This window comes from Gavia stellata, chromosome 6, assembly GCF_030936135.1.
Source record: "Gavia stellata isolate bGavSte3 chromosome 6, bGavSte3.hap2, whole genome shotgun sequence".
Classification (NCBI taxonomy): domain Eukaryota; kingdom Metazoa; phylum Chordata; class Aves; order Gaviiformes; family Gaviidae; genus Gavia; species Gavia stellata.
The window spans coordinates 62,787,481-62,812,784 of NC_082599.1; the positions used below are offsets into that span (position 1 = coordinate 62,787,481).

Here is a 25,304-nt window from a genome sequence, read left to right on the forward strand (position 1 = left end):
GAAGCACTCCAAGCATTACTTGTCTGCTTTTACTGAACCACTTCTTAGTTCTGTTCTCAGATAAAGTATTCTTGAAATCCGTCACTGATGCCATGCAGTGAAATGAAATTCAGAGAAGACAGAAGGCTTCTGCCTTTGTCATTAGCTTAACCGGTTTCAGATTCTTTGTATTATACAACTTTTTGAAACTCTTATACCACTACATTCTGCCCTTTGAATGCTTTGGTGTAAGTTAAGGCTGAATTGCAGCCTCTCTGCTGTGTTGAATTGTGTGATGTAGACACACTTTGAAGACTGTAATGTTAATCTTGAAGTAGGGTTAATTTTTTCAGTACCCTGCTTGTTTAGTGTTTACCATTCTTCATGTGTCTTTCTGTCTCTCTCTGGGCAGACTGGGGAAATACAGTCTTGTCAGCTACTTCCAAATGTTTGAGAGTTCTCACAGACTATAAATCTCTTGCAGAAAGGACAGGTTGCAAAGTTCTTGGATTTCTAAAGATGCATAGACAGACTTCTGGGTTAGGGCTGGTCATGCTTCATACTGACAGTAGAAAGAAAGTTACAAATACCAGCACATGATTTGAAACATAAAGGCATTTGAGTGTTTGAGAAGGGAACAGATTTTTGGGTAAGACTGAGATCCTAAGCCAAACTAAGAGTGACTGCTGAGAACCTTTATCTCCTAGCTGTTTTTCTGTCACCTTCTTTGGAGCTGATTTATCTCCCTGAAACAGCTTATTGCTTGATCAAAAGAGTAAGGTAGGTTTTGTTTATCTGTCAAGACAGTGACCTTAGATGCTTGAATCCTGACAGCATTTCAAATAGCCGTACCTTTTGGCCATTGCTTTTCTTGTAAGAATTTGTGGAGTAAATATGTTACTGTATCCTGTGTGTGAGAGACCTTGAGCTAATCATTAATTGAAATTAAAGGTGGTAGCCTCAGTAGAACTGATTCCATAGCTCCAGTAAGGACACTGATGCATATTTCTTGACCTGCAAGGCCCTGCTACCCTATCTTGATTAGATCTTGTACTTCAGAGTGTATTTGTTTTATGGTAGGTCGTTTCAGTGTAGATTCTACTTTCAGGCTTTGTATAATGTTGAGGAATTCACTAGAACCCTGGCAGTAATTACTGCCTACCAGAGGAGAACAACAACACTGTAATCTACCTAACTCAATAATTTGTTGTTTTTCTGGAAGAGGAAAAAACCTGTTTTTTTTCTGGACACAATTTACTTTAAATCTGTTTGATTCTGCAAATGTTATACTGAATTCCAGGAAATCTTATCTAATCTCAGCACCCAAACTTTTCACTGCTACATTTCACTTCCAGCCTAGTGAGAATATTTTGTTCATAAGATCAGTTTTGAGTGTTCATTCTTTTATGTTTTTGAAACAACTGAATGTTTCACTGAGAATGTCCCTCCATTTGGGGCCTTACAGCAGCTCTTATTTCTATGACGCATAGTAGGAGGCAGAAAGTATGTATGTGTATGTAATTTCTCACAATTTTTTGTGTTCACAGCATTGTATCAGAGAAATCCTGAATGATGAGGTAGATAATGTCCTTGGTGGGGTATCTTCTCACATAGTTCCATCTTTCGGATCAATAGTAATGGGTATCTGTTACAAGGGAAAAGCAGGTGCAGATCCCCCAGGGGCAAGGCACAACACTCAGCAAGTGAAAGCTTTGGCTTTTATGAAAGTGTAGCATTACCATGGTGGGAGCCCTGGGACACCAACACTAATCAAATGGGGACCCACCTGCAATGGAACCCTGCTTGGCAGTGAAGCTCAAAGGAATGCACCGCAGGGATGGATAATAAAACTTGTGCTGATTAACATATCGTACATATGCAATGTCCTGTTTTGCTTATTAGCAAACTCACTGATGTAATGCAGGTGCTGTTTGAATTCCGATATCCGTAGCTGGCCGTCAGGATGGCACCCATGCAAAGGCGGGTACAGATGAGGGGGGCAGGTGAACTATCCTGGGTTACCGTGTCAATGAGATAAAACGCACTTGGGACTCTACACACTCGGGTGGGAAGAAGCGAAGAACTATCTTAGGTTACCGTAACATAGTCTTCTCACACCTTACAGTGTCTCTCTTCTCAGGGAGTCTTTCAGATGTGTTTTACTGAAGGTGTCTTCCCTCAGAGACTTATTTGCCTTCTATTGTCTTGACAGTCATCTGGAAAATTACTTTTAGTTTGGCCAAGCCAGGTAAAAGAATCTCCTGATTATCTGTGAGGAGTCATAGGGCATTGCTCTATTCTTGGTCTGCTTACATTAGACTTGTGGTTGACATCCAGTGTTCAGTATTTCTACAGTGTAGACTGTCAGCAGCACTCAGAACTAGAGAATGGATTTTCATGGTGTGTTAGACATATCCTGGTCAGGAGGAGGAGCTCTGCTAGGCATCACTTTGCCATCATGTGGAAAGATTCTTTCCTGTAAGGAAGAACATGACTTTCTCCTTAGGAAGCATTTTTACTAACATTTTGAATTATGTCTTGGAGCAATGTGACCTTTAGATGTTGCACAGCTAAGGTCAATCTGACAAAAATACCTGCATTGCACACAAGATCTTTTTACTTTGTTATGTTTATAAAGGGGAAATTGTGGCCTCTTGCCCCCTTCCTTCTTCTACTTCTTTTAAAAACTGATGCTTCAATGTAAGGGCACAAGGTTAAGCCTTTTGCTCCCTTCTTTGCAGGGAAGGTGGTTTTAGTGGTATTTTATTTTGGCTAGAAGGATTGGAGATATTTGAGTGTTACAACTGTTTCTTTCTATTCTGCTCCCTCTGCTGCCCCTGCCCTCCACTTCCAGATGAGGTAGTGGTCTGTACCAATCCAATATTGGCCTCTAAGATGGCTTCTGAGTTTCAGTGGTCAGAATATGAATCTGCTTGCCTTTTTTTCTTTTTTCTTTTCCTTTTTTTTTTCCCTCCCTTAATCCATGTTGTTCAAGGGCTAAAGCCATTCTGTGTGCCTTGGATATTACACAAATGTTTTCTCTCTTTTGTTACTAGGACAAAAGCTTTTGATTGTGTCTAGCTGAGAAGTCAAAGCAATAATTTATTCTGATACATGTTATCTCACTGGAGAACTGCGTAAGACCTTTTAGAAATGGTAACACAAAACTGCCAGTGTTGATTCTAGTATATTCTGCTACAGTTGAAGTGACTGAAACGTCTGTTTGGAATTCTTTGTACCTAGCATTGCATATATGTTGAAAATTCCTGCTGTACTGCTGCCTTTGGAAATGTAGCCTTTTAGCAGTCACTCTTTATTCCAGCAGATGTGTTTGGATCCTTCTTATGTAATCACCTATGACTCATCTAGGCAAGCGCGTAAAAAGTAAAGTTGCTTGTTTGAAACTGCATGTAAAGATCCCTAGTCTGTGTATATAATTCCCAGCTGTTCCTACTCAAGGTCCTTCTGAGCCCTGTAATCCTTTAGGATTTTGGAAACTGAGGAGATCGTTCACTGTGCCTTTACGACAACAGGTATGCATTAGGAAGAGGCAGGGCTATGGGCATGTTACCATAAAGATTTTTGTGGCTGAAAATGCTACAAATAGGGATGTTTGCAATATGAAAGTGTATGGAAAAAATTTTGGTAAATAATTAAAGTAAGGAATCTTTTTATCTGAGAAGGAGGGAGAGGATAGCAAATACTAAAACAAACTCTAGTAAATGGGAGTAAGGTGTGTTGATTTTGCTTAGACAACTGTCCTTTTGGTGGTTTTGGTTGGAATTCTACGTACTTCGCTCCTACTTCCTTCTCCTATATGAGAAGATTCATGTGAGGGGAATGTTAATTCTGTAGGGTCATCCTCATTCTCACTTTCTTCAGTGATCAGGATTTGTAAGGAGTGGTTACAGGACCACTCCTTACAAATGTGGATGGCAGGAACCATCCTACTGTCATTCTATCCTACCATAATTGCATTTGAATCCAGGAAGAAAACTTTCATTTCTTGTATTTTTGGAGGAAATCAACTGTGCATGTTCCTTGTGGGTGGACCCATGTGAATGTAGTTATGTCTTAGAGGAGCAAAGGATAATCAGTGATTAAGAACAACAAAATATATCTTGAAAGGCTGTTTTGCTTGCTAAAATGTCAAGTCTTATGAGGAGCGGCTGAGGGAACTGGGGTTGTTCAGTCTGGAGGAGAGGAGGCTGAGAGGAGACCTTCTTGCTCTCTACAACTACCTGAAAGGGGGTTGTGGTGAGGTGGGTGTTGGTCTTTTCTCCCAAGTGACTAGCGACAGGACAAGAGGAAACAGCCTCAAGTTGTGCCAGGGGAGGTTTAGACTGGATATTAGGAAAAATGTCTTTACTGAGATAGTGTTGAAGCATTGGAAGAGGCTGCCCAGGGAAGTGATGGAGTCACCATGGCTGGAGGTGTTCAAGGAACGTGTGGACGTGGCATTGTGGGACGTGGTTTAGTGGGCATGGTGGCGTTGGGTTGATGGTTGGACTTGATGATCTTACAAGTCTTTTCCAACCTTAATGATTCTGTGATTCTGTATACTCTAGAGAAACTTTTGCTTGTAGAGGACTAGGCATCCTGCTGCAGGAGAGATGTTGATAAGAGAGGCCTCCGTTGGCCTCCTGAAGCTTTGATGATGGCCTTACCTTCGCAGCTTTTGAAAAACATAAGATGGAATAACAATGAAAGAAATTATATTGTTAATGTAATAGTTAAGTATACTGTACAGAGTAATCCCATAGGGAATCCCTTAGGGTTTAGTATTCTAGCTTTGGGAGGAGCCACATACGGTGCTGACGGCTTTGTCAGCAGATGCCCCTTTCAGTCCCCTGCTGCCTGTTTTTACCTGTAGCTTTTAACACTTCTCTCTGAGATGCTTCTTCCTGAGATGCTTCAGTTTGTAGCAGTCAAATAAAAAATAAAAAAATCTTGGTCAGGAAACACAGATTGGTCTTGAGCATGAATATGAGAGTAGACTCCTTGTACCACTGTCCTACAGCTGCTCAGCCCATAATTGTACAGCTCTCTGCAGCAGTCTTGGTGCCACAGTGATATGAGCCGGGGTAACAAGGGGTGTGAGTAGGTACTGAGTGTTGAAAAGAACAGACGTGCTTTAGATTTGCATTTCAAGAGTGCCAAGGCAGTCTGTAATCTGGATCACTTCCAGTTTGTGAAAATCATTAGCATTGTGCATTATGATGGGTAACGTAAGAAGTCTCCAGTCCAATTGATAGCGCACCTGGGTGTGCCTGTCATTGTAGTGCAGTTGTCTAGTCACACGTAGGGTTTCCTCTTTGCAATCCCTCCTGCATTCATAACGTGAAAATATCACAAATCTTGGTCAGATTTCTTAATAGTGAAGAACAGTTATAAAAGCACAGCTTTATTAATTTACCAACACTGAATTCATTGGTTAAGAGAGACAGTAAGAGCTAATCAGTTTATGTTTATATATTTTTTTTTTGTACCTATCTATATATAGAGATATAAAAAAAATACCTCTCTCCTCCCTGCCCTGCTGTGTGTTCAGTAGTGCTCTCACACTGGTATTCTTCGTAGCCAGATATGTGCTGAACTTGGGAAACATCTTCATGAATGTCGCTTTCCTTACACTGAAGTTCTTCCTTTACTGCTAATCAACACCCTCCTGAAACACAGAAGCAAGAAAACTACTATTTAATAAAATACCAACTTGAAGAATAATGTCCTAGTCAATAGCTAGATATCGTGACCTTTAATTAAAGTAGATTATTCTGGTTTATATAGCACTGATTTATTCTGGACATGAAACAATACTAAACTGGTCTTCTACAACACATGTAAACTTATAACATGAGAGGATAATGAAAAGGAAAATACAGGTGGCGCTTAAGACTGTAGGTAATTATATTTTTCTTACCGATCTCCAACACTTTAACACTTTTTTTTCTCACATCTTTAGATATGGTGAAGACTGTAGAATGTCTTATAACAGGGTACATGATAATAGAAAAAGTGTCATTTTAAAATTTGTTCTTGCCTCTATATAAAGTTGGAGCCTGGTCAGATGAAGTACTACTGCTGTGTTTATCTTGACACTGTATAAAATGTATTTTTGTTAACCTGCTTTCTCACCACTTCTGAGTAAATGGAAAAACTTAGTTTGGTTGCAGCTGTGGTAAGAAACAAGGTGAGAGCACTTATTCTAGGTTTGCAAATTAGCTCCTTTATTTACTTCAAGTCATTTTTATCTTTAATTTTTTTATCTACAGATGGTAATAGTGGTTGGAGATGTCCAGCTTGTCAGAATGCTTCTACGCAAGTTCCTAAAACTTACACTTGTTTCTGTGGTGAGTTTCTTGCTTGCTTTTGCAAAGAAAAACAATTCGGTCGTTTTGATTCTTTTCTAAAATTTGAATCCCACTATTGCCACTTGTTTGCCTACATCCCTGAAATTTAACCTTGTTTAAAACTTTATTGACACTGGAAGGTGGATGTGCAGAGAACACATATGTTGCTTAAAACATTTTAAAAGTGAAATATTAAATCGTAAGTGATAAATATTTTCCTGTAACTATGTAAAAATAGTGATTTTTATAGAATAATGATAGTATTGGGCTGCTATCCTACAAGCTTTCCTTCTGTAGAAGGACTGAAATAACCTGCATGTGTTATGTCTCTTTGTGGCAAGATACACCAAAATAATACACAATTCAAGCATGCAACTATTTAAACCTTTAAATTGATTTAGCAATTTTGTCATTCATGTTGATCGGGGACACATACAGGTTAAAAAGGAAATAATATTCAGGCTTTTCAGACTTTTATGTAGGTACACGTTCAATAAAAAATGAAGTGAGTACAACATTCACTAAGCCATTAAGTATATGACAAAAAGGGAGAGATGAATTGTATTACTTAATTGCATACATGCAAGCACATTTTGTTTGGGATTTACACTTTTGAAATTTGTGCTGATTTCACGTAGCTTTCCCTTCCTTAAGTCAGAGTCACTGGAAAGTTTCCTCTCTTTCTACAAAACAGAATATCCTGGGATTGAGACAGGAACTCGGAGTCAGTGAACTTGCCCTAAAGAAACTAGACTTATGCTGTAGTAGGTAACAATTCTATGTAAAAGTGTCAGTGAGTCAGTTAAGAGCAGTGCAACGCAGGTAAGACAGAGTTTTTGTATGACAATATGTGAAATCATCTGTTAAATAGGAAAGAAATTCTGTCTAGGCTTAAAGACTGTGTCATAGTTTTGGGAGATCTACAGTACGAATCTCAAGTTGTCCACAGGGTTAATATTAGCAGAGTACCATGTTAGAACATAAGACTTTAAACTTCTATAGATAATTTTACATTAACGATGCAGCATTTGGACATCACCAGTTGCTTATGTAAAGCTGTCTTCTATTTGATGCACAATACTATGTGTTGAGTGTGGTTAAGTGTAGTTTTTTTCACCATTCCGTGAGGAAATTCCTAGCTTATTTTTCTTCTGAATCTTCTAATATTCAGGATTTCCCTGGGTGTTCAACTAGTTTTATTGAAACTCAAGTGAATAAATGCCATCTGTGGTGTTTATTTGTATTTTTCTAACTTGCTACTTGTAGAATATAGGAAGGTGTACTAAAAGAGTTAAAATTATATAACTGTGTCACCAAAAAGACATTTTCTTGATGTTTTTAATTGTTGCAACTCAAATTTGTAACATCGGCTCAGTTGCTTCATTGTTAATTTAATTCCCCTCTTGCAGAGAGCCAAATTAGGTTTGCATGTGTTAACCATGTTAATTAACTTTAACTCTGATGATCATCTCATGCACTTAGAGCTGTGAGATTTGCTAACAGTATGTCAGATTAATTAAAATATGGTTTCAGTGCTTGTCTGAAATACAGAATACTTGAAGCTAACGTACTGGATTTATCACTTCTTGTTCAAGACTTCCTGCTGCATTCATCAAACTGTCAACCTTTAATGTTTAGATTTATGTAGAGTCTGCTTCTTTTTAAAGAAGTTACTTTTATAATTTGCCCAGTCATTTCATTTTGCCCCTGTTCCCCATCACCTTACCAGCTAGATCTTATTTTCTGGGAATGGTGTCTTTTTTTTTTTTTTGCCTTCTGCATTGAGGCAGCAAGAGAGTTTCACCCTTTAATTTTCTTACCTACTATGCAGCCTGACCAGCTAAAGGGGGCTGTTAATTTTCTTGTATTTTATCAGTTTAATTTAATGTAAAATACCAGCTACCTAAGTGCCTGCTGAGAACATAGAAGGCAGAATCTTCAGGAGCTTGATATTCCGGTGGCACTTACTTTTAAAGAAGTTGAGTATGTATCAGCACTGAAAGCTGAGAAGAACGTAAAACCTCTTGTGTCGTTTTGTTTTTCAAAGACGACTACTGCCAGTATTGAAAATACACCTTTTTGGGGTGATACTTTTCCCAAATTCAGTATTGTATTCAAGGCAATAAATATGTTTTTGTCTTTGACGTGGTTTAGGTAAGGTGCACAATCCTGAATGGAACAGAAATGAAATCCCTCATAGCTGTGGGGAACTTTGTGGGAAGAAGAGACAGTGTTTGGACTGTCCACATCTTTGTAACATGTAAGTAAATGTTTATCATGTGAATATTGAAATGATCTAGAGAAAATTTCTGAAGACTGTATTTGGATATTTTTCGACTATAGGATATGCTTAGAGGTGTATTTGCTTTATAGCTCAACTGAAGCCTGGAAGAAATGGAGGCTATTCATGTTTGTATGTCTAAAGTGAGTTCTTATGAGACAATGAACAGGAGGTCAGCAACAACAGTTGTAGCAACATTTCCATCATATTTTAGGAACTGAACCAGCTGCCTGACTTGGTTTCAAGAACTTTCATTGAAGTAGAGAAATAATAGTGAATAGAGTAGTCTTAAATGTGTATGCAGTGATCCACCAGACTTTTTAGGCGCTGCTTTTCCTGTAATGGTGTTTGTATATCTTAATCAAGAGCAGTGGTACCTGGTTAAACCGAAGGACCACTTCTATCCTTTGTTTCTTTTTCTTTTCTTTGGCTTATAAACTCTTGAGGATAAGAAGGTGTTAAATGTATTTATGTATTTGCTGAGACTACCAGATGGTTGAAGCAGAATCCTTCATGGAGATCTTAATCAGTATACATAACTGGGGTTGGTTTTGCTAACATTTATTAGTATAATTCAATGAAGAGAGGCAAAGAAGAGCAATTCTATTTTCAGTTTTGGATGTTTTCCTTTATATTTTTTTAGCCGTGTGGTGGTATTATATTGATAAGGTTAACAACATTAGGTGAGCTTTTTCAATTTATAAATACGCTTGCTATTCAGAAAAATAAATTATATGTTGTTCCCAGTATATCTAGCTTCATTTTTCATGTATGGAAGTTGGTCCGTAAGGCCTGCTTATACTTCTGTTTTGAGAGATTTTTAATAGTCAGAAGCAATTGTTTCTGCTTGTGGTACACAATCAAAAACTTCAGTCATTCCAACAAATACATTGTCATCTTACACTTTTTCCAAGGTTTACTAAAACTCAGAACTTTACACCAAACTTTTCATTTAATGCCTTCTGTTTCAAACCCATTTCAGCATCTTGTTGAATGAAAGACTATTTCCTTACTCTTTAATACTTCTTTCCCACACATGAAAATATTATATTAGATTTCTTTTCAGACTGTCATTTCAGTGCTATAGCTGTTTCCTTAATTGATCATTATACTAGATCCTCTTCGCTGTGGTTTGCAGGGTAAAACTGAAACACAGATCAGCTTTCGGACTACACTTGATGTAGCTGATATCCTGACTCGGCAGAACACTGATTCTCTTGGAGGACAGCTGCTGGCCTCCATCTCAGGAGAGGCTTTTTTGCCCAGTCAGAAATAAGTAGACTTCTTAACTACTTAGAGAACTCCCTGACTGCGATTTGCTACCTGACAAACTTTCCTACAGTGCTTGGAAGAAACAGCTGTTCTTTTCCTCTTCTTTCCTGTCCCAGTCTACAGCCGAGGCTCAGTCTCTGACATTCTCTTCTGGGAAGTCTTCTGAACAGTGGTAATAATATTGTGCCTATTGCAAGCTACAAATTTGTAGTCCCTGTGTTTTAAGAGTGGTTTCGAGGATTCTCGAGAAAGGTAAACACATATACACAGACTACAAGGAAAAATAAAAAAAAAAAAACCCAAGCGTTTTATTAACTACAGGCATGCATTACACTAAGGGTATCTTGCAAAGCAATTGTCTTACCAACCCGAGGACCATGAGGAAGATGGACTGTCCGTACATTCTTGTGTCATCTTGCGCTGCGCGCTCAGCCCAGCAGTGGGTAGGTGCCAGCTTTATGTGGGCATCCCCACGGAGGCAATGGTGACCTCACCGTACACTGGCCCACTGCTCTTTGGGAAATCCCGGTATTTATACATTTGCAGAGGACTGGATTTCGACACACGTGACCAGCGGGTGCCAAAACACGCCTCAGTTGCCAACTCTCAACATAGGGAGCCTATGGCGCATGTGCCCGCTGGTCAGGCGCGCTGCACACGCCATAGCCATCCTGTCTGTTGGTTCGTAGGCTTTGTACACGCGGCATATTACCATAATCCAGCAGTCACATATCAACCATGCTCAAGCCGATAGCAGGATGTTATAAGGCAAGCAAAATTATGAACTGTGCTTTGTATTCTTTCACCACTGCACGTCCTCCCTGTCCTCCCCCTGTATTGCTCAGCCTTTTTATCCCTATGGTCAGCATTTCAAACACTAGACAATAAACCATCTGTTTTCTTGTGCTGACTGTGGTTCTCTCAGCTATCTACTTCTCACCCAATGTTGCGGTTTTCTTAGCTATCTACTTCTCACCCAGTGTCCATCCACGGACCAAAATTCCATCTTTTAACCCTTCCGTACACACCCCGGTAGTCCAATCTGCATTGAGCTGTGAAAATTGGGACCTTTTAAAGTCCCAATTTGCTAACAGTTTAAGTTGTAGCAAATTTAAAAGCATTATCATTCAGCTCGTTCCACATGAGTAAAACCGTGCTGAGATCACCCAGTCCTTGGAGGTAAGGAAACAGCAAGGGTGTTCAAGATAATGGGTGTTTTTGGTACTCTCTGACTTGTGATAGTGATCTGGAGAGGAATGCACTTTCAGCATCAGTGTTACCCAGTTTTGGACATTCCTTAGTATATGTTGGATGCTTCTTCCTCCCATGTGGGAATCTTGGGTATTTATGAGGACACGCTCTGCTTCCATCTGCTGTATCAAAAAGCAAGTACAAACCTGTTTCCCTCTTGCTGTATCAGGAAGTGGTGGAGTTAGAGATGTGGAGCTTTATCATCTGAATGCATCTTTGGCAGTTTCGTGGTTCTTGCTTGAGTTTAGATGATCTCAAAAATCTTTCTTGCAAGCACTTGTTTCTTTGGATTGTGGATCTGCTGTGTGCCTTTTCCCCCTGCTCCCACAGGTTCCCGTAAGGTGATCAGGTTTGAACCAGGAATGCCATTCTGCTCACTGAGATCCTAAAAGATTTTTTTTTTTCTTCCTTTCCCCCCCGCCCCCCTTCTGGGTCAAATGTTTCATTCATTGTCAAGACCTTCTACCTCACAGCGTGACAGGACGATGAATTCCCTGGGGTAAACTGTTCATGCTCTTCTCAAGTCTGTGACTTTAGCTAATAGTAGGGATGTGTCCATTGTTACGGGCGGTGGACTGAGTCTGGTGTGGTGTTCTAGATGTTGCCCTTTCTCCAGTATTTAATCCCATCTATTCGGGGAAACCCTTTGCAATTAAAGTATGTGGGAATCTCATTTAAAGTCCAGCTCCATCTATTGTCTTCCAGCTGAGCAGACCTCTGTATCTGCAGTCCATGAGCCTCTGACAGAGCTAATCTGGATGAATCCTGTTAAGAACCCTATTCATTGGTGGGGTTTGAATCTGAGTCTTGGGGAACCTGCTTTTTGAGTCATGGGATTCTTGCTTAGTTTCTTATCTTTCTTTTTGGCTATTGCATCAACAATCAGAGTATGGGAGATTTAGATGCTTATTAGCTATCCCCTGCTCTTTATATCAGAATTATTTATGCAGTGCCTAGAAACAGAATCTGAATTGCAATATTTTCTGAGTTTTCAGAAACCACACCACTGTATCTACACTGCAGCTATCTGATTTGACACTACCAGGATCAAACAAACATCATCCCCTTTTCATGTGTGACATCAGAGGAACATTCTTCTCATTGCTTTGCATCAGGATGCTTGTATTTGCTCCCTCTGCTGCGTAGATGAAATTTGAAGAGTACAGGAGGTGTTGTAAGTAAGGCATTGTAATAGTTGGTGGTGGTCTAAACTTCAGCCTCCCTCCCGCCGTCTGCCTTCTGTATGCATTGTGTTATGCTATACTGTAGGCTTCTGCCAACGATTGTCCCCTGGGGAATGAGCAGCTCTGAGAGCGATCTGACTAGTGATGTAATCTTTTGGTGGTGCCAGTTGTGCTATTCCAAGCGCCGCTTACACGGTCACATTATTCTTAATGTAATATGAAGTAGCAAGTTGAAGTGGATCAAAGTGGATTAAGTTACTTGAGAATCTGTTTTCCCTTTAAAACTGAGTAAGCATCAAACTCTTCTGGCTGAGGAAAAAGAATTGGATTAAAAATTATGGGAAAAGATCTGGATCCTTTTACTTTAATACTTTGTAAAGTGATTCGTTTTATCAACAAAACATTGAAAATATGGGCATTCCCCGCCCCCCCCCCCCCCCCCCCCCCCGCTGTGTTCTCTGAGTAGGAATTGAGACCTTCAATTAAATCAGAAGGTGGCAAATTCAGAATGCATCACATGCATTCTGCTAGGCAAGAAATTCATGCAAATAATTAATAAGATACAAAAGAGAACAGATCCTGATACGGGTAGTAAGAATGTCTAGAGTTCTCAGCATCACATTAGATGCTTTTGGAAAGGATATTAAAGCTCATACCCTGGTGTTAAGAGAGATTAGGATGACAGCCAGGCTCGGGCAGGAAGCGAGTTGTATGTGGGGGGGTCTAATTAGTCATAGTTTTCTACTTTGCAGTGTTAGACCACCATTTTTGAGGCCTTTGTCTCTAAGCACTGTCTGAAATGTTGTAATGAGACATATGAATCATACATATTTTCAGTTTGAATCGGAGCTATGTTTCCTCAGGCTTTGTGACCCTGGTGCTTATGGCTTTCAAATTATTTTTACATTTTTAAGGAATGTCTGAAATTGATGTTCAGATTTAAAAAATGAGCTTACAGGGATACAGCAATTCTTCAGCCTACTGGTGCCTGTAACCAGCTTACGCTTATGTGTTGATCCCCTTTATACCACCAGAACAAATGATTTTCTACTGAAATAGTATTTTGGTTATTCATTTTAATTTGGGTTTTGGGGATTTGTTTTTTTTTCCCCAAGCTTGCATGCGGATTTTTTAATGGTTGGCCAGTTCCCAACTGTATTTCCTCAATCTGACTTTTTTTTTTAAATGTAGATGTCATTGTGTTAATCTCCTTTCCATGGTGTAGAGTTTAGTTGGATGCTTGTGTTAGGCGTGGCACTAGCTAGCCCATTTTGGTGAAAATGAGTGAGGCTAATTTACACTGTTTTAATAATAAAGCTTTAATATTTGCTTAGACTTATTGAAATGGGTCAGTAACCACTTATATGAACAGCTCTTTTGGCAGAGCTGAGGAACAGGCAAGCAGCTGTTTGAAAGGGGAGTGCTTTGCAAGCCTTTTGCTGGTGTGAGCTGTGACGTGCATAGCCCTTCACAAAATGAGTTCTCTTGACATTTTTAGTTTAAATACACTGAAGTTCATTTTGCTCTGTTAGGTTCTACATCAAAGAAACATCTAGCTTAACCTTCAAGAAAATATTGCTGATAATAAACTTCATGACAAGCTTAACCTTCTTTTAAGACTTGAAGTTCTCCCTGCCAACTGGAACTATGCAAGGCCTTAAGAGCATTTGAAAAAGGTCTTACAAAGGCAGTAAATGAAATTTTCTCTCTACTAGTTTAAATTTTAGCATCTGGTCTTCCTTCATTGATCTTTGGCACTGTATTCTTTTCCACAGCAGTTACTGAAAGTCCCTTTGGACTGTCTTACAGTATCTTGTCTTTTCACTGTCAGGCAATGGAAGTTTAGTTTTTCCCATGTCTAGACGTATCTATCATCACAGCCTTTCTTGTATGGCAGTTCTCTACAGCAGAAGCGGTAAATCGTGAAATAAATCCTGCATGCTAATGATAGATAATGGACTTTCAGTAAAAATAAGACTCTGCATTCATTGAACAGAAGTTAATACTGAAGTCTTCAGCCTGCCTTTTTGAGTTTAGTTTGTAACACTGTTAAGTTATTTAGCTTAACTTTTTGCGTAGTCCCTTAAGACAGACTAAAACTCAAAGGTATCGCCCATCTTTATCATCTAAGGAGAATTTTCTGGACTTTCTGTGTGTGTCTGTGTGCTGAATGAAATTTGAATTTCTATCTTAACTGTTGTTGTATTGATCAAGTAAATCCTGGAACTGTAGGCATACTGTAGCTTCTGCATAAACCAAATTGTACCAGAGGCTTTTGCTAAATAAGTAGAGTGCAAGTGCGTGTGTCTGGAGGGATGCATAAAGAATACTTATTTTTAAAGTCAGAAGTTTGGTTTCAAAGGGTTAGTTTTTGCATTGCTAGAATTTTTCTGTCCATATTAACAAAATGACACAAGCTTACTTAAAACTGTGTCAGAAATACACATTAACAAGATTTGGAGATGTCTGGAAATTAATTGTGTGATACTCTTCTAACAGAAGGAATCTTGCTATAAGACTGCAGTCTGCTATTACAGGTATTTGTGACTTAAAACTATCTGTGATCAGTATAAATTGCTGTTGTGTGGTATAGTATCATCAGAAAGTGTGCCGAGACTGGGCTCATGGAAGCAATATTAACATTGCTTGCATATGACGATGTCGAGGAAAATAATATACTAGGTAGAAAACTTAATGTGACAAGATTTCTGAAGATGGTGTGTCTTCTCCCTGTTCCAAGTTACGACCTAGATGATAGTATTTTGAGTTCATATCTACTTATAATCTGATTCTTAAGTTCATAAGCTGGCATCCAGCTTTTAGAATCCTACATGGGTCTGTGAGAATTGAAGTCAAGACAGTGAAATATATAGTGTTGTCCTTTAACAAGAGGTTTTCTGTGGCAGAATGCGTAAGTTAATTCTCATTGTCTGAAGTTCCACAATACAGTTTTAATTAATTTAATGGTTTTGCTTTCTTCCTGTTTCCCTCTGTATTGTGTTTTCCCTCCTCCATCCAGTTTTGCCTTTTTCTCTCTTTCCTCGTGCCTGCTCTGGTGCTTATTTAACTCTTCATTATGCCATAAAACTGAACTGTCAAAGAGGGAAGGTACTAATTAGTACTTGCGTAACAACTGTACTTGGGGAATGTAGTAATTACCAAGTAATTGGGTAGTCCCTGTTTATGGGGTTTTTTGGTGTTTTTTTTTCTTTTTCTTTTGACTAGGACACCCAGGCTTGTCAGTCCTGGCCGATGATAATTGCTCCACATGAGAGTTGCTGTATTTACAAAGGAAGGGAGCTGGGAGCTGGCTAAGGAAGAGTTCAGACAAGTTAGTTAAGTATAATTTCACAAACCTGGGCTTCTCTGTGCCCAACAGAGGTCTTATATGCAGATAGGGACCATCTAGTGTTTCTTGAAGTAGGAGGTGAGATCTGATAATCAAGTAAAGGACTGGTATTGATGACTCACAGGAAACTGCACTTGATGGTAAGAAAGAAAAGTGAGGCAAACTTGCTGCATCTCCCACGCGTTACCTTACAGGAAGAGGAGCAACAGCTCTTACTGGTGGTGTTAGAAATGCTGAGTTCAGAGATGAAGCCATCAACTCAAAAGAAGAAATTCATAGACAGGTTTTTGTCTCAAATCTGTTTAAGATCACTGAAGAAAGAAATGTATTAATGGTTTGGACATGTGATGTTTGTTTTGAGTGTTATCAGTTCTGGTTTAAGCCCAGCTGGCAACTAAGCACTACACAGCTGCTCACTCACTCCCCCTGCCCCAGCAGGATGGGGGAGAGAATAGGAAAAGTAAAAGTGAGAAAGCTCGTGGGTTGAGATAAGAACAGTTTAATAAGTGAACTGAAATAAAATAAAATAATAATAATGGTAATAATAATAAAAATTGTAATGAAAAGGAAAATAGCAACAACAACAAACAAGAGAGGCAAGTGATGCAAATGAAGACAATTGCTCACCACCCTCTGACCGATGCCCAGCCCAAGCAGCGGTCCCCCGGCCAGCTTTCCCCCTAGTTTATATACTGAGCATCACATCATATGGTATGGAATATCCCCTTGGTCAGTTGTGGTCAGCTGTCCCGGCTGTGTCCCCTCCCGACTTCTTGTGTACCCCCAGGCTACTCGCTGGTGGGGTGGTGTGAGAAGCAGAAAAGGCCTTGACTCTGTGTAAGCACTGCTCAGCAATAATGAAAACATGTCTGTATTATCAACACTCTTTTCAGCACAAATCCAAAACACAGCCCCCTACTAGCTACTATGAAGAAAATTAACTCTATCCCAGCCAAAACCAGCATATCAGTGATGAACATAGTGTTGATGCATGTCTGATCACTGAAGAAAGAAATGTATTAATGGTTTGGACGTGTGATGTTTGTTTTGAGTGTTATCAGTGATGAACACAGTTGAGTTGATGCATGTCTGCTGGTGAAATGCAAAATACGAAATGTGTTAGTAGCACTGTTACTGTTGATTTGACAGAGCAGGAATACTGAAGTTTTCCTTCCACATCAGTGACATTTGAGGCTGATGCAACTGTAATAACCTAATATTCTTTTCTTGTGTTAATAATGCTTTCATAACCTGCAGGAGTGTAGGTGGCTTGTATAATGTTCTGATAATACACTGCGGATTGGGTCATGGTGGACTGTGTCTCTGGGAGTGTAGTAAAGCTAAAGTTAACTTCACAATTTTGTTTGCTTTTTTTGACTTATTTTCAAGCCTGTGCCATCCAGGACCTTGTCCTTCGTGCCCAGCCTTTGTGACAAAAACATGTGAATGTGGACAAACAAGGTGAGAATGCTTCTATTATGCAAACAAAAGTTTATATAAGAATAGTTCATTAAAAGTTTATATAATAAAATTTTTCTTTCTTATAGTTTACTAAAAGCTTACAGAACAAAGTTTATTCTGAGCTGTAACTTGTATTTGTGTGCTAAAATAATTTGGAGAATTCTGTATTTTAAAAAAAAATGTGATTACTTTTAATCTTTTAAGAAAAAAAAAATAGTTGTTTGTGTTAAAATCAATTTATGGTACACGTAGCTGAATTGTCCAAGTAGTCTATGAGTTGATTTGATTTTGAAATCCTATTCTAGTATTTATTTATTTTATTTTGTAGAAGACACAGAGAAAGAAGTAGAAAAAGGTTCACACCTTTTCTGTCGGAATGGAACGTAATGTGGAGTTACTCCATTCCAGAAATAATAATTTCAAAAATAACATGTACATTTCTGGGAAGCTGAATTTTTGTAATACTGCATTTAGTATTTAAAACTTGCTTATAAATAGCATTGTTTCATATGTACTGTATTAGCATCCAGGATGTATCATATGGCACCTCTGATTTTAAGGTTTTTTAAAGTTACTATTTCAAAAGTACATTTTACAGCCATTGTATGAGGCCAGCCAGATAGGAAAAAGAGGAAAACTTATTGTTTTGTCCCATTTTTTTCAACAATTTAATTAAAAAACCCAACTCTTTGTAGACTACTGACTCACTATTAAGGCCTACATCCCTATTTTCATTGTGCTCAGTGGACTTAGGATTGTGTAAGTCTTCGGAAAGACGGCTGTAACAGAAATATCTGCTCTTCTGGCACGGTGCATAACCATGCTTCAGGTTCAAGTAATAGTGTCACCTTTTTTTCCCTTTTGTTGAGAGAAAATTCCTTAGACTCACTACTGTGACAAGTGTCCTACTTTAGGGGGGTGGGAGAGGGGAAGCGGGGGGAAAAATAGGGGGGTTATTTCCTAAAAACTCTTTCATTAATAAGTTATGCTCCCTTTCAAAGGCTTTGGCATTTAACTGAGAAAGTATTTTCCTTTTTAATAAATGCTCTATAGATATTAAGGTAGCTGACAGACTGTGGTGTTATTTCTCTGTAGTCATTCGGTTCGCTGTGGCCAATCAACAAAAATCCATTGTTCTAATGTATGTGGAAATACTTTAAACTGTGGTAAGCACAGCTGTACTCAAGTGTGCCATGCAGGAAAATGTTCACCTTGCCAGTTAACAGCACAGCAAGGTAAGTATTGGAATGCCTTACGTGTATCCACTCTATACTACGAAAACAAGAGGGTGATAAAACCCAGTACTAAGAGGCAAGTGCTTTATTTTTACTTAACAAAACCAAAATCTATTGCTAGAATATTTAAAAATTGGAAAATGTGTCATCATCACTGTACATTTAAGTAAAGAATATAAACCTGATTAGAAAGAATCCTGCCAAGATGATTAGGCTGTTGGAGCGTGTGCCGTATTAGGACAGGCTGGTGGTACTGGACTTTGTTAGCTTGAGAACACTGAGTAGTGGCCTTTCGATAGCTAATAGGAGGTAATCAAGACGACAGAGAGAGGCTGTGCACGAGGGAAGGATGAGAGATGATGAGCCTAAGTTGAAATGTTATAACTAGCTGTCAGGTAAAACTCTTTTTCTTGGAAACTTGGAGGTTTTCAAGACCCAACTGAATAAAACACTGAGTAACGTGGTCTGATTTCATTGCTGACTGCTTCAAGTAAGGGCTTGGACTAGCTCATCCCAAGGGCCCTTCTGACCTGAATTGTCCTATGAGCCTACTTAATCTTTTACTATAATTCTGAGACTCAATTAAACAGTACATGGAAGAAGAATAGAAAGAGGTATAGGAAAGCACATTTCAATAAGCTACTCATGGTTTATGTTAAAATTTTCTAAACTTGGTCTTGAATAGAAATTAAATTGTCCAAGTATGTGTGCCAGTATACAAATACATTTTTGTTGAACAGTTTATATAGAAAATTGCAAGTTGATTTCCTCAACTTTTAAGGTAATAATTAACTTGTGATGTATACTGCTTTATAATAAGTAAGCTTTTTGTGCAGATAGTACTTCCCTTTAGTTTTTATCTCCTTGTCAAAACAAATAAAACAGGAAATCCAGCTTCTGTAGGACTGAGAAACCTCTATTGCTGAAATAAATCTTAGTAAAAGCAACTTCATTATCCTTCTAAAAACTGACTGTAACAATTTTTCACATTTTACCTTTTATATTTGCTATACTACTGGAGGTGTTTTGTCACTGATATTCTCTTGTGTTGTTTTCTGTGGAATATTGCTTTCAGTGTGCTACTGTGGAAGCAGCTTTAAAGAAGTATTGTGTGGGACAAAGGAAGAATTCTCTGATGGATTTGGGAATTTCTCATGTCAGAATATATGTGGCAAGTAAGGTCACTATAATTTAGGCTTTTGAAAAGAAAAAGGTCATTTTTATCACACTCGGTGATCGTGATGTTCTTAGATAATTCCCCTTTTTCTTTTCTCTTTTTATGTTGTTTTGGTTTTTATTCCTTTATGTTTGGTTTTTTCCAGAAAATTAAATTGTGGGAGGCACAACTGTACGCAAGTATGCCATCCTCAGCCTTGCCAGCTCTGTCCACGACTTCCACAAGTAGTGTATCGCTGTCCCTGTGGTCAGACTCCTCTCAGCAAGTTACTGGAACTAGGATGTGTTGAACGTAAAATATGCACAGACCCTATCCCGTCATGTGGGAAAACATGTGGCAAACCTCTTTCATGTGGTAGCTATGGTAATTAGAACTTTCTACATCAGAGTATCCAAATTACCTCATCGGTGTTTTTTTTTTAAAAAAAAGCAGTAGTATGTACTGATGTCTTTTAAAAGCCCACCTAGATCTTTGACTTTCATGTGGAGACTGGTAGAGATAAATGACTTTGTTCAGATGCCTCCAGTGAATACTCACTTCCTACTGCTATAAGAGGGCCATGAAGTAAAAAGTAGCGTTGGAAAGTTGGAGAAAGTTATGTGCAGGAGCAATTTGACACGTCAACGAATGCATTAGGTAACTCAAGTGTATTTAACTGTGAGATTGTGTGAAGCTCCAGTTTTACGGACTACGTATATAATCGTGATTTGTTAGACTTTAGAGGGGAGAGAGACCAATGCTGTCAAGATGAGGGCTTCTTGTTAATGACTGATCCATTCTGTCAGTCCAAGGACAACAAGTAGAAAGGGAATGAGTAATTTAGCTTTCAGCTGAATTTCAGTTAACCTAGTAAGTGAAGTATAAGGAATGCATCGTAAGTCATTCTTTTAGGCTGAAAAGGAAGAAAATATTACTTAGAATTCCTGGGACTTGGGTAAGATAGTATCACACAAAATCTTTTTTTCATATGTTAATGTAAAAAACATTTAAAATGTATGCGTTTTCAATGTCAATTGTAGACCTGAAACTCTAGTCTATAGATTCAGGATTAAAAAGCTGAAAACAATGGCAAAAATTTATGTGTATTTAACTCAAAATGCTTAATTTGTTTGGAAACTGAGCTGCACATAAGCTTAGTATCTTTGACCAGTGATGCTCCTAATAAATATGAAGTTCCAGGTCATGGATTTTATTTTTTTATTAATTGTTGATCTTTGTATTTTCATTTTGCTAGAATTCATTCATACATGTGAAAGCCTTTGCCATGAAGGAGACTGTAGACCGTGTTCTCACACATCAAACATTTATTGTAGGTGTGGCTTCAAAAAAAAGGTGAGTGTATAAAGCTTGACCATGGAAACAGGTAATCTTTGTTGTTCTTTAAAGCTGAGGAGAAAAAGGAGCTGAAGTAGTTGCAGAAAATAAAACTAAGACGTACAAGAGGCGCTGTGCTCCTTAGTTACAATAACCTCCATTGTATACTGATAGATGCTAAGTACATTATACTGTGAAGTGCTAACATAGGCTACTTACTGCAAAGGAAATTTTTTGAAGTATTTTTGCAGTGTTTACACATAATTCCGTTTTTTTAAGCTGGCTGCAAAGTCCTATATTATCCCGCAGTGTTTATATAGCGCAAAGAATGGTCGTTTTACCAAGAGTAATGTAAACTGAGAGAAAAAAGGTAGCCTGACGTAAAAAGCTGACTAAAGCTTTATAGTAATAGCTTGTAGATTTGTTGTAGAATTTTTTGGAGAGAATAGGAAGTTTTTACTTGTCCCCATTCTTCATATAGTGACCCAGCAGATTCTCAGCAATTGTTACATAATAATTAGTATATTTTTGAGCTACGCTACTTTCCGTGATCATAGCTTCGAAATCTTTGGCTACTATCACTAGTCATCACTAGCCTTGATGACTTTTCTGGCCTATTATATATCATCTATAAGTAGAGGTGGCTTCTGAATATGTAAGTCTATAAGTACATAGAAATGACTGAGACTTTGCTTGAGGTTGGAACAGTTTTCTCCTGCAAATTTGCTGAAGGTAGTTATGGGGTAGAAGGCTTCAGATTATCTTTCATTTTGAGGCCTGAAACGAAGTAGTGAGGTTTGGGTTTTAGTTATACAGCTTCTCAGACACCAGAAAGCTGCTTCTTGAAAAAGTATGAGTGAACTACAGTGATAATTTAAATTCAGTCATGAAAAACATGTTGCTCAGAAATGACAACTCAGAATGTAAAGTTGTGATGACTGAAGGTTTAAATGTAGTTGATCAACAGTGTTCTTTTCATCCATCACATTTTATTTTCATGTTGAGGTCTTTAATCTAGGTAAAACTTCTTTGATCATGAGATTTGACTTCGCTCTCTCTTTCTTTCTTTCTAATAAGTCAGACTTGCATTTTTGGGACAGTGGTCAAAGCACAAATTTATGCGCTCCGTCAGTATTCTCTGGGAGAGCTCTTTTGGTTTCCTCCATGCAAGTTTCTGGTTTCTTAGGACAAACCTGTTTCTGTCACTTCACAGCATTATCTGCTGAATTAAGTGGGGAATACAAAACTACATTTTTTTTAATTGGTATTGAATCTCTAAGGAGAAAGTATTGTGTTAAAAGATTTGAGGGTTTTTTCCAGCTTTTGTTTGACTTTTGTATACAGAAGTGTTATGCACATGAAAACTGAGAGTGCTTCTTTCCGTGTCATGTGACTGGGTGTTTTCTAGATAAGTAAGTTGCAGTTATTTCATCTGTTTTAACGTAATGGCTCCCTGTTTGTTTCCTAGGAAGTTCCATGTGCTCTCCTCAGAAATAAAGGTACAATGTTATGTTACGTATATAATGTGAAATTGTTTTAAAAACGATACACAGCTCATGTTAACTTTGGGTTTGATTGACGAAGTTGGCAAACAGCTGATCGGTACTGCTTCTTTTATCCATACTTGTATGCCAAGTTGGTCATTTCTTGAGATGCTGCTACTTTTGGGAAGAGGTTTGAAATAAACATTTTTCATTTCTATCCATCTTTTACATAAGGAAAGACTTCTTCAGCACTTGATCTCAAAGAGTCCAGACAAGCTGTCTATTTCAATTTGAAATGCCACCTGCCCTATTCAGTAGGTTGCCCTGCCGGCATCCTGCATGTCTTTGGGTCAACTTGCACAGCTCAGGTGCAAAGTAATGCTTTTGCTCTGCTCTTGTCCAAGTTCCTGGGGAAATCCAAGTTTTGATTCTGCTTCATAGTTGTGTGCTGCTGGTCTTTACATCTGAGCTTGGCAGAGAGTCTCCATTTGACACTTCTTGGTATTCTGGATGTAGCATCTCAAAATTTGCTTCAGTGAAATGTTTACTTGATGTCGTACTGAGGTACTTACTTACAGGATACATAAGGTAGTAACGCGCATATTTCCTAATCTGAGCTTTTGTCTATGAAGACTTTGCTCTTCAGAATCCAGAAGTGATTGCTTTTGTTACCTGTGGATGGTGATAAGGATGTTCTTTGTTAGCACTAGTTTCATGAGCATATCAGCAGTAGTTTTATTTAGCTGACTTTTACTGCCTTACCAATTTGAGCAGTCTTAAATTGGATGTTTGTGGTACTCCAGCGTATCAGGATACCCTGTTTTCTGTGTTCTATTGTGCAGACTTTATAGTGTAAAGACTAATGTGAAATAAACTATTTCCATGTATTCTGCTCTCCAAAATCCTTTTGAGCAAGGGTTTGTTTAAAGGAAGCCAAGTGTTCACATGGGGAATTAATGTGGAAGAGTAAGTAATTTAAAAGTTTGCTTGTTGACTTACTCTTTATTAGTCTCTTCTAGACCATGCTCTGCAACAGCCATAGCATAATATTGTGATTGCAGGTTTTGTTCTCACATAAGCAAAGACATAAGTTATGACTGATTTTGGTTTTGTTTGTTTGTTTTTAATAGCTGCTATTACATTCATGTGTGACAAGCGATGCAACAAGAAAAGATCATGTGGACGACACAAGTGTAATGAAGTTTGCTGTGTGGTAGGTTTACATGTGGCTTTATAAAATTGTTCATTGTGATGTGTGTTTGGTTTTGGTTGTGATGTTAAAAGACCTTTTTTTTGCTTTTGTATCTTTCCATTTTTGTGCATCTTCAGTTTCTATTTGCAGTATTGGCCATGCTCAAAAAGTTAATGTGTGCGCATTTATTTTGCAGCATTTGTTTCATGGGTATCACTATAAATGTAAAACCACGTTCCAGCCTAAATGCAATTAAATCAGTGTAAAGGTTCTTTTTGTCAATGCAGTGATTCCAGGGAGAATGGGGAGGGGAAAGAAATTACTTAATATAAGAAGCATAAGCTATGATGTAGCTATGTCTGCAACAGAGGTCTTGGCAGAATCTGCTTTAAACATTGTGTATCCATACAGTGATGGAAAAACTGTATAAATCAGGCCTAAGCTATTTTTTGCACTATACGGTTTTGTCAATTAGTAGATTATGAGCTCACGGAGAAAAATAAACCAGTTTAATTCTGCTTTTCTTTTTTGCCTTCCCCTAGGACACAGAACATAAGTGTTCTTTGGTTTGTGGTCGTAAACTCAACTGTGGGCTTCACAGATGTGAAGAACCCTGTCACCGGGGCAGTTGTCAAACATGCTGGCAAACAAGTGAGTTATGTGCAAGAGTACATTATTTCTTATATATTATAGAAATTTATTCACTTAACTGGTCAGAGTTGGACAGAGAATGTCATCCAAGTTGACCAGAACCTGAAGAATATGCAGTTGATTTTGATTGTTTTGTTCCATGAGAAAGTAAGTTATTTCATTTTAGATGAGTTTAATAAGTGTTGGATTTTAGTAGTGAAAGATATTCAGTTATATGTGTTGATCCAGCAATCACTTAAAAAATTTCAGGAACCATGCAAGGAAAAAAATAGCAATTTGGAAAGATAATTCCTAGGTTAAGGGAACTCTTGTTTAACAATGTAATAACTGTTAAAGGTACTGAAGTATGTAGCAGAATTTGTTTAGCTGCTTAAATTCAGACATTCCCAACTTGGTACACTAGTGATTTTTCTCTGGACAGGCCCATCTGAAGAATTAAGAGATGTTAGTCGTGTGTGTCTTAGGCTTTCTGGTCATGTTCTGGATGGTGAAAATGAGTACTGAATTGCTAGAAATAAATTGACAGCCAGCAGGTATTAATTTTCTTAGGATTGCTGAACTATTTAAAGATTTAAGCTGGTGCAATAGCTTTAGATAGGTATGTACTCTGTTAAAAGCCATGCCAGTTGGATATACCAGTTTTCTACAACTGCTTTTTACCACTTGATGTAGGGGACCATATGTTGATCATTTTACACCACTATAATAGGTAGATAATACTAAAATTTCGGATTTTGACCTGAAGCAGACAGAAGAATGCTTCTATGTTTGCTTCTGCTAGCAGAACCTTTAGTTGGTCTGGAACATCTTCATATGTGATAGCAGTTTAATTTTTTTTTCTCAGCCTCATATTTTAATACAGGTTTCCCCTTTTTTTGTATAGATGTGGCTTATCACAGAAATCGTAAGCTATTTATTAAATGCAATTTCTGAAAGTTGGGCAGAAAAAGCCCTTAAGGGATTCTTCACTTTGTATCCATCCTTCCACTCAGTGTTTGCTTAGGAAGTTTGAAAGTTTTCTTTGAATCTGTCATCGTTAAGCTGTGAATTCTAGGTTTATTTTTGCATCTGCTGTAATCTACAATAAAACTGTGAGGGGAGAGTCTTTCTAGAATGGAATATGA

General features: G+C 38.2%; 1 protein-coding gene across 1 annotated transcript in view; it reads left to right on the forward strand.

Moving 5' to 3' along the window:
• Window positions 1-25,304, forward strand: part of NFX1 (nuclear transcription factor, X-box binding 1) — a 70,839-nt gene that overhangs the window by 11,295 nt on the left and 34,240 nt on the right. Inside the window, exons 4-13 of the mRNA XM_059818436.1 lie at window positions 6,252-6,329; window positions 8,484-8,589; window positions 17,056-17,127; window positions 18,223-18,362; window positions 19,438-19,537; window positions 19,685-19,902; window positions 20,774-20,871; window positions 22,322-22,352; window positions 23,468-23,550; window positions 24,072-24,180. Of these exons, the coding sequence (XP_059674419.1) occupies window positions 6,252-6,329; window positions 8,484-8,589; window positions 17,056-17,127; window positions 18,223-18,362; window positions 19,438-19,537; window positions 19,685-19,902; window positions 20,774-20,871; window positions 22,322-22,352; window positions 23,468-23,550; window positions 24,072-24,180 (1,035 nt within the window). The remainder of the gene's footprint in view (window positions 1-6,251; window positions 6,330-8,483; window positions 8,590-17,055; window positions 17,128-18,222; window positions 18,363-19,437; window positions 19,538-19,684; window positions 19,903-20,773; window positions 20,872-22,321; window positions 22,353-23,467; window positions 23,551-24,071; window positions 24,181-25,304) is intronic.